Below are 9,991 nucleotides of genomic sequence, written 5' to 3' on the forward strand. Positions count from 1 at the left end.
ACATTGCCCCAGCCGACCACGTGAGGGCGTGCCCTGTGTTAGTTCGGACAAATTAAAGCTGGTCCTGCGGGCAGGCCAGGGGCCCCCTGACCGCGCTCAGGGCTTGGGTGGCCGTGGCGCACTCTTGGCTGCCGGCCCCAAAGCTCCGGGCCGCGCGGCCTCCCCCGGGACCCGCGCTATTCGCCCCCAAACCGGGTGCCCCCCTCCTCTCGCGCTCCCGCAGCATAGGGTGCACCCCTCCGTTCCCCTTTGCCGAGCCCTTCCCGGGCGCAGGCCGCCTCTCCGCTGCGCCGCAGGCTCGGGCCCTGTCCGGGGCGCTCGGCTGTGGGCTCGGTGGCGCCCGGGAGGCGCGGTCCGGGAAGCCAGCGGCCGAGGAAGGGGCTGCAAGAAGCACAAGTTGGCGCTGGCTCCAGACCAGGCTGTTGTTGTTCTCAACGTGGTCCGCCATGGAGCTATAAAAGCGGAGCAGAGCGCCCTCTTCACCAGAGCGCAGCGCGCACGCCCAGCGAGCTCCGGCGACAGCAGTGGCAGCAGCAGCCGCGGCGCTCCCTTGGCCGATTTCCCCGCTCCGGCCGGGTCCCGGCTCCAGCCCCATCTGCCCCGACACCCCGCTCCGCTCCGGCTCCGGCTTCGGCTCCAGCTCCGGCCCCGGCCCGAGATCCCCAGCTCCGGCCGGCCCGGCCCCCGCCCCAGCCCTGCCGCCCGGCCCCAGGCCCGGCCGCGGCCGCTCCCGCCTGGAGCCGCCGCGCGCCCCCAGTCCCCCGGCGCCCCCTCGGCCCCTCGCCTTCCTCTTCCCGGCGCGGCCCCCGGGCTTTCGCGCCCCGCCCGCCACCAACCCGCTCGCCACCATGTCTGTGGAGCTCGAGGAGGCCCTGCCGCTGACGACCGCCGAGGGGGCGGCCAAGAAGGCGGCTAAGGCTGGCGGCTCGGCGACGCTGTCCCCGTCCAAGAAGAAAAAGAACAACAAGAAGAAGAACCAGCCGGGCAAGTACAGCCAGCTGGTGGTGGAGACCATCCGCAGGCTGGGCGAGCGCAACGGCTCGTCGTTGGCCAAGATCTACACGGAGGCCAAGAAGGTGGCGTGGTTCGACCAGCAGAACGGGCGCACCTACCTCAAGTACTCCATCAAGGCGCTGGTGCAGAACGACACGCTCCTGCAGGTGAAGGGCACCGGCGCCAACGGCTCGTTCAAGCTCAACCGCAAGAAGCTGGAGGGCGGCGGCGAGCGGCGCGGAGCCACGGCGGCCGCCACCGCCCCGGCGCCCGCCGCGCACAAGGCCAAGAAGGCGGCCCCGGGCGCGGCCGGCCCCCGGCGCGCGGACAAGAAGCCGGCCAAGGGCCAGAAGCCCGAGAAGCGCTCGCACAAGAAGGGCGCCGCCTCCAAGAAGGACAAAGGCAGCAAGGCTAAGAAGGCGGCGGCCGCCGGGGGCAAGAAGGTGAAGAAGGCGGCCAAGCCCAGCGTCCCCAAGGTGCCCAAGGGCCGCAAGTGAGCGCGCCGGCCTGCCGGGTCTTCCCGGCCTTCGGTTTTTCTACCCCAAGTGTTTTGTACGGTTGTCCGGCCGGGCCGCCGCCGCCCCTGCTCTGAGCCGCACGGAGGGCCTGGGGCCCGCTCCATTCCCCTCCTCGTCCCCCCTCCCCCGCCGCCGTAGCGTTTTTTTGTTGTTGTTTTTGCTTTAGATTTTTGAAACGGCCTGGCGACGCCCCTATTGGCTCTCGCCCTTGGCAACGGCCGTCGCCATGGTTACCGGCCCCTAGGCGCCAATGGCCGCGGCCGCGCCTGCCTGCCCCGGCGGGGGCCGCGGGGTGGCGGGGCCCTGGCGCGCTAGGACCGGCCCCCGCGCCGCCCATCCCCACTTCCCACCCTCCGCCTTTGGGTGCGCGACAAACAATCGCTCGGGGCGCGGGCCGCGCGGCCTTCCCTTCATCCCGCCGGCCTTTTTGGGGCACAATAAATTGTTTAAACCTTTGAACCGCTCTCGTTTTCTTCCGAGTGGAGTAGGGATGGGCGCGGTCCGCGCGCGGCTTGGGTTGGATGGGGTCCCAAGGGTCCTGGGCACCCCAGATGTTAGCGAGGTAGGCCTGGAGCCTGGAGTTCTCCGCACGGGGTGGTAACTGCGGGGAGGGGGCGGCCGGCTGATCCCGGAGGGAGACTCAAGGGACAGATCTCTTGTGAGCGGAGGTGGAAAGATGCTGAAGATCGCTGGTCGGGCCCCCGCTAAGAGGGGGAAGGGGGGGCAGCCCTGGCTTTTTGGGGTTTGCTGGTCAGGGCCCCTCAGCACGTACAAGGTAACACCAGGCTGGGCCTTTGCCGAGATTAGTTATTCTGAATTCACTGAGACTTTGTGTTGATGTGATGAGGATATTGGAAATGTGGAGGCCTTGGGCTCTGGCTCTGAGCACAGCCCGAGATGTGGCCTGAGCAAGGCATTGATCCTCCGCCTGTTGGCCGATCTGGAGTGCACACGGACCAGAGGGTTATTGGACAAGTTGGGAAGAATGATCCACAGCCCCGAGACACTCTGGTGTCCAGTATATGCGATAGTTGTATTTTAAGACCAACTGAGCCCTTGAGGAATGTTCCTATGAAGACAAGCCTGCAAAAGGAAGGCTCTGGGGCAGTGGGAAGCTAGGGAATGTTCTAGAACAGTGAGTATGTACATGTACCAAGCTGGGTAAGCCTGGGCTGGGGGTAGGTGACAGATGAAGATGATCTCTGTGTTAGAGACTATAGGTGGGGTGGGGGAAAGGCAATAGGGGAGGGGAGGGAGCATCACTGGAGAAGCCCCTCTGGCCTGCTGGTATACCTGACCCAGGTCTGGCAGCCACTACCGTCCCCTGGCACACACAGTGGGGTCACAGGGCAAACCCTTCAGCTACCTACCACCCTGCAGACCCTTCCACACAGAGCAAGTGGCCACTCCACGTGCTCTTTCTGCTGCCCGCTGCCTCCTGCCTCTGGGAACTGCAGGGCCCAGTGCCAGCATGAGTCTCCCCGGCCTTGTCTTGGGCTGGGCTGTGAGGAAGGACACGGTGGGCAAAACCAGCACAGGCGCCTGCCCTGCACAAGCTTCCCTGCCACTGGAGAAGACAAGTCACAGCCAAGTCCCTCTGCCCATCGTTGCTCTCTAGGCAGAAGGCTTGAGAACAAGATGACACCTCCCCCTGAGTATGGAGACCTGCTGACATGGCAGTAGGGGGCCCTGTCATTAGGGCAAAGGAGGAAATGGGATGCTAGCCTTGGCTGCAACTGTTCTGGTTCTGGGCAACTATGCGCATCCAGGAGGCAGGCAGGAGGCCTGGGTTGGAGACAGCAGGACCATGGTGGGCCGGGGCTGACTGCTCCACCCACCCTGCCAGCCCATGTCCTAGCCACTTGCTGATCAGTAATAGTTTCATCCATGTGCAGTTTTGGGGGGGTTGCCCAGTGCCCTGCCGCAGGGCCATGGGGCCAGCCCAGCCCCTGTCCCACACTGCCTGCAGGGCCAGCTAATAGGCCATCAGCAGCTAGAAGCCAGGCGAGGCCTCGGCCTGCCCAGGATTCTGGGGGATGGTGCTCCTGACCAGCTAAATGTGACCCCTCAGATTCCAACCCCCCGCACTGTTGCCTAAATTGGAAACCCAAGCCCAGATGCCACCTAGGCTCACTGCTCACCCCGTTGTCCCAAGTCAACAATCTGAGGCCAGGGCCTGAGACTTGGCTTTTTGCTCAGCTCCCAGGTAACTGAGGTTCTGAGAGGGGTTGAGAAGGGGCTGCTAGAGGGGCCCGGGCACATGGACAGTGCACCCGCTGTGTGCAACAAGTCACACGGAGCAGCACCCCTTCCCCTGAGCCCCTCCTAACCAGAGGCCCCCCACCCCCGACCATCTGTCCTTTGCAGACATCTGAGCTCCACGGCCCCAAAGTGCCCTTCAGGTCCTTCGTATTCCACACCGCCTTTCCCTATTTCCCGCCCAAATCCACGCTTTGTTGCTCATACCATCTGGCTCTCCCAGTGGCCTCCCACTTTGCTGCTGCTGCCCCCACCTCTCTCCGTCTCCCAGCTCCATTCCTTGCACACTTGGGCCCCTAGCTGGCTGTCTTCTCCATCCTGAGACCCACCTTTTCCAGGAGCACTGGAGCACCTGTGGACCAGCCCTCCAGAGGGCAGGCCTCTCACTCTTCTGATAATAAAGAACACTGTCATATTTTTCTGGGGACCCAAGCCACCCTACTCTCAGGCCACCTGGCTCTGGGGATCTGACTCTCAAGTCCCAGTAATGTTTATGTGACTGAAGACCTGGCCAATGAGTGTTCAGTTGTTCACTTTGCCACAACCATTGGGTCAGAAATAGGTTCTTGACCCCAGTGAATTCAATGAGAGTCAATCCTGGGACTCTTCCTGGAGCTACTGAGAAAGAGGTGCTCTCTCCCTCAGGCAGGGAGAAGGGGGCCAGAGTTGCCAGTAGCCGCCTTTGTCAATACACAGGGAGAGCGCATCTGAAAAAGGAGCCAAGACAGAAAGCTGGAACCGTGAAATGGAGCGACAGATACCTGAGGACATTAGCAGAGCCTCTGGATCCAGCAATGCCTGAAGATAGTTTAGACCTGACTGCCACATGAGCTGATACATTGCTTTTTACGCTGGCTCGTTTGAATTGGTTTTTGTCACTTGCAATCTGGTCTCTCACTCCTCTGACTCACTTTACCCTCCCATGCTCACATCCTGGACCTTGTCATTCCTTTAAATTGTTCTTCTTCTGAAAGGACTTTCCCAGTGTCCCACTGTTTACCCACAGGCCCCTCCCCTCCTCTCTTCTCAGGGTGCTCACTAGACCCTTCAGCGGAGCTGCACCTGTGCATGGGTCCCACGTCGCTGACCTGCACCCCAAGTTGAACAATGGATGGCCGTGACCTGCCCCATGTGACCCCTCGGCGTGTGCCAGGCACTAGCACATCTGAGGAAGGCTGCACGGGTCACATCTCAGCCTTGTGACAGCCCCAGCGAGGAAGGTGTTCAGAAGCTGGTCTTGCTGGTTTGGGACTGGGAATGGGAAGGCTGTATTTTCTGCCCTGACCCCACACTCCGCTCTTGCACGGGGCTTGGGAGCCCAGGACCCGCTGTTGACCTCCTGTGTCTCTTAGACCTCACTGAGGAGCCTCAATTCCAGGTGAACGCTGGAGGCACAGGACACTGTGAGGCTCCGGAGGAGGGCTTCCTGGGGCAGGGGACCCCAGTGCCGGGAGGAAGCAAAGAACCACGTTTATTTGCTTGTCTGTAAAATGGAGCTTAGCATTGGCCCCAGCCTGGGCTCCTCTCTGCACCCCCTGATCAGGAGGGGAGGAGGGGTTGGGTGGGACCAGGTCTCTGGAGGCTGAGGTCAGCGTTCCAGGTCTGGTCCACCATGTCTTTTGGTCTGGGCAAGATTATTTTCCCCATGCCTCCGCTTCCTTATCTATAAATGGAGCCAAGAAAGATTTCTTTTACTCACCCATCAGCTAACCAGGGGGTGGGAACACACTGCCTCCAGTCAGGGTCTCCAGGTTTCCCCGCCCCCCGCCCCCAAGAGTGTACCGCACTCTCCTCCTGTGCCCCTGCCTCCTTCCTCTCATGGGGCTGGGATCTGTCTCCCTGCAAACCTCCTCGGGTTCTCAGGTCTACCTCCTGGGTCCCTAGATCCAACTTCTCCCTGGCCCCGGGACAACTCTGAAGACACTGGAAAGGCCCTTTCCGGGCTGTGCAGGCCTTAGTGACCCATATGATGGAGTCTCCACCGAGTGGACTCCTGCGCCGAGCACAGAACCTGATGGGGGTTGGGGGCTCGAGCACTCAGCACAAGGGGTGCTGCCATCCCTCTGTCCCGGGAATGGAACCTTGGTTGATATAGCCAGAGGGCCCTTTAGCCATTCTGGCAGCTCCATTAGTCAAAAGAGGCAGCAAAGAGGCCCTGGGTCTTTCCACAGCAAGTGCTACTGGGGCCACTCGCACTTGCAAACGGGGGCATTGATCCTTGCAGAGATACTGGGAGAACGGAATGAGGTCCCATATGGCCTAGTGCACGGTCACTCATTCAGCACACACTGGCTGAACAGAGGCAGGGATGGGGACCAATCAGACCTGCTTCCTGTTCTTGAGGAGGATGTGCACGAGGCCAGAGAAGCCCGCGGCTCTGGGGCAGGGACGGTCCAGGCTGGAGCACCAGCACCAGCCCCCAGTGTGGCAAAAACTCCCGAGTCTGCGGAAAGGTGAAAGCGGCAAGTAGACTGAGCGGGCACGAGGCAGGAGGCGTCAGTCCGAGCTCAGTGGAGAAGCAGAACCAGAGGGGTATCGGGCACAGACGCACCTATACACTGGATGGATTGCGGAGCTGAGGAGCCAGTTGCCATTAGGCTGGATTTCTGTGACCGAGGCTGGAGCCTGCGCTGCCCAGACAGGAGGGGAAGATCACGAGCAGGCCGAAACCGCACAAGCTGGAGCCCGAGGACAGACTGAAACTTGTGTTGGTTGTTGTTGCCTCTGACCTTGGTGATGAGGGTATCCTGCAGAAGCTGAGACCCTTCGTCATAGGGTTAACCATGCACACACCGAGTCAGCAAAACTGAAGGAGAATCCAGGGAAAGTCAGTAATTGGTGCTGCTTCACACCAAGGAGGTAAATCACCTGATCAGCAACCAAAATGGTGGCTTCCTTCCAAATCTGGCAAGAACCTTGTGGCCCACCCTACGGGAAACCTATGAATAAGGGAGTTGTGGGAAATGTAGTTCAGCCTGGCCAAGTCGACACACTACAAAGCTGTCGCAGTTCCTCGTTACAAAACGGGCATGTGTGGGTGCCTGGGTGGCTCAGTCAGTTGAGTGACTGCCTTCGGCTCAGGTCATGATCCTGGAGTTCCAGGATCGAGTCCCGCATCGGGCTCCCTGCTCAGTGGGGAGTCTGCTTCTCCCTCTGACCCTCTCCCCTCTCATGCTCTCTCTCTCTCAAATAAATAAATAAATAAAATCTTTAAAAATAAAATAAACAACAAAAACAAAAAAACGGGCACGTGTGGAAAGGTGAGGAGGAACAAGACTGTCTCAAACACAGATGTGCACAGGCAGGCCAGGCGGGCGGTCTGGCCAACGGGAGGACACAGACCCTACCTGAAGAGGGGCAGTGACTACCAGTTCTGCTGACTGCTTCCCATTTCTCAGACCATGTCAGAGCACCTCCTGAAAATGCATCTAAGCTCCCCTCCAGAGGCAGGGAGTGGCTTGGGCCATCCAGGGGCCATCCAGGTGCCTCTGCCTGTGGTCCCAGCTCAGTCATCAGAAGCACCGCTCGAGAATTTTTTATGTAGAAACCATACGCTTTTTTTTGGTGAAACCTCCCACTTGTAAAATGTGGGCTTAAAAAAAGAAATACTCCACCTCACAACCATCAGGACAACTATTAAAAAAAAAAATAACAAGTGGTGGCACGAATACAGAGAAATTGGAACCCTTGTACCCTGTCAGTGGGAATGTGTTAGGGTGCAGCCGCTGGGGAAACTGTATGGAGGTGCCTCAAAAAATTAAACAGAGAATTATCATATCACCCAGCAATTTTACTTCTGGGCACATGCCCAAAAGAATTGAAAGTATCAACTCAAAAGAGATTTGTACACCCATCAACGGGTGAATGGATAAACAAAATGGGGCATATCCGTATGCTGGAGGATTACCCAGCCTTAAAAAGGGAAGAAAGTCTGACACACGTTATAACATGGATGAAGCTTGAGGACATGTTGCTAAATGCAATAAACCAGTCACAAAAAGACAAATACTGTATGATCCCACTCACATGAAATATCTAGAACAGTAAAAATCATAGAGACAGAAAACAGAATGGTTGCCAGGGGTTGGGGGGTAGACGGAAATGGGACTTGTTAATGGGGACAGAATTTTAGTTTTGCCAGATGAAGACGTTCTGGAGATCGGTTGTACAATGATGTGAATATATGTAACGCTACTGAACTGTGAACTTAAAAATGGTTAAGATGGCAAATTTTATGTCATGTGTATTTTATCACAATTGAAAACAAATACTATTTGGGCCAAACAAAATCATGTGTGAGCTCAGTGTGGCCTGCAGCTTCCCACCTTATGAGATCACTCAACTTGATTTTTTTTTTTTTTTAAGATTTTATTTATTTATTTGACAGAGAGACACAGCGAGAGAGGGAACACAAGCAGGGGCGGAGGCAGAGGGAGAAGCAGGCTTCCCGCGGAGCAGGGAGTGTTGCCTGGGGAGTCTGCAGCATGCCTCTCCTTCCTGGAGTCCTAGATGCAAGGCGGAGATCCTCATCTATCTCCACATGAGGGGCACTAGCCCAGAGGTAGGTAGGTTCTGGTCTCCCAACAACGAGCATCTGTTTCTCTGGGCTCCTAAGAGTTCAACTGTGAGTACCCACTCTCCTGATTCACAGATGGGCAAACCAAGTCTCCGAGGTGCCAAAGGACTTGGTCAATTTTTCTTGTACTGGGGACCCTCTCATATGGCCTGAGCCAAAGCTCCTTTCCCCAAGGAATGATCTTCCGCCCTTCTCACCACTTGTTTCTTGCTCTGGCTGAGAAGGGGTAGGGAGGGTGTTCAGACCCAGGTGGGGATCTGGATCTAGGAGTCCGAGGCCACACATTATTCTCTGGTTCCCACCACCAATCTACCCTCTCTCTGGGTGTTCCCAGCAGCAAACAGGAGCTTCTCCAGACTTTAAACTCCTCCCAGGCTAGGACCCCTTTAGATTTGCCCTCAATTAATGCCTAGGTGTGTGTCCTTGGCCAAGCCCCTCCCTTGCCTGAGTCTGTTTGGCCTCTCTACAAAGCAGGTTGGGCTTTAAGAACATGGGCTTTGCACTAGGAGATGGACCTAGACGAATGCAGACAGGAGTGGTGGTGGTGTGGGGGGGGTACAGATACCTGTCTATTAGGACCTGGAGTACTGAGGACCCTCTGCCACCTCTAAGGCTACAGAGGAAAGAATCCCCTAAGGCCTGGACCCAAGCCTGGTCACTGCACAGGTAGAGGGGAGGCGGGGCGGAGGGGGGAGGAGGCCTGCCATTTGGGAGCCCAGCGAAGGGGACAGACAGCCACATTTTAGGGCTGTCCCACCTGCCCCGGGGGGAAACAGTCGGGGCCCTGGCCTGACTTGGCCACATCGAATGGCAGGTGAAAGCTGCCCTGTTTGTCCCTGAGATTTGTTCTTTAAAAGCAAAGGACAGAAACAAAAATTAAATTTATTTATTTATTTTTAAAGATTTTATTTATTTATTTGAGAGAGAGAGAATGAGAGACAGCGAGCACGAGAGGGAAGAGGGTCAGAGGGAGAAGCAGACCCCCAGCTGAGCAGGGAGCCCGATGTGGGACTCGATCCCGGGACTCCAGGATCATGACCTGAGCCGAAGGCAGTTGCTTAAGCACTGAGCCACCCAGGCGCCCCAAAAATTGAATTTAAAAAGTAATTAAAAACAAAGGACAGGAGATGCTCCACTACTCTAGTAAGCAAGCTAAGTATTGGCAAAAGGTGGGATTCATGTGCCCCTGAAATAAGTGAAAATTTGGAGAGCATTTGGCAATACCTATTACAGCTGATGACAGAGTTAAGAAAAAAAAAATATTGCAGAATGAGACGCCAAAGACGATACCATTTATGTAAACCTGAAAATCAGAAAACATGTTCTCAGGTACAAGAACGTGCTCTTAACATCACATTTATGTGCAAGTAAAACCTGGATGAAAAGGAAACATGCCCCTGAGGACATCCTGTCCTTTCATGTTAAAATGAAAGCCCCCACCACAGTGATTCACAACCCTGACAAATGGCGGAGAGTAATGAAAACAAAGGGAATTTCATTTTTGTTGCTTACTAAATTTGAAGCAAATATGACGAAATAGTCATAACAGTCAACCTTCTGGTAAGTTATCTGTATTTTTAAATCTCTTGGTAATACTAACAACCAAAACCCTACGCAAATCAGCCCAAACAAAACTGGAGGCCGC

The 9,991-nt window shown here is 56.8% G+C and overlaps 1 protein-coding gene across 1 annotated transcript; it reads left to right on the forward strand.

The window, feature by feature from the left end:
* The first annotated feature begins 470 nt into the window (after positions 1 to 470).
* On the forward strand, positions 471 to 1,970 carry H1-10 (H1.10 linker histone). The gene has a single exon (XM_036078486.2). It carries the CDS (start codon positions 849 to 851, stop codon positions 1,488 to 1,490), a length of 642 nt encoding a protein of 213 aa, XP_035934379.1. The 5' UTR covers positions 471 to 848; the 3' UTR covers positions 1,491 to 1,970.
* The last annotated feature ends 8,021 nt before the right edge of the window (positions 1,971 to 9,991 follow it).

The sequence above is a fragment of the Halichoerus grypus genome, chromosome 1 (assembly GCF_964656455.1).
Source record: "Halichoerus grypus chromosome 1, mHalGry1.hap1.1, whole genome shotgun sequence".
Taxonomy (NCBI): domain Eukaryota; kingdom Metazoa; phylum Chordata; class Mammalia; order Carnivora; family Phocidae; genus Halichoerus; species Halichoerus grypus.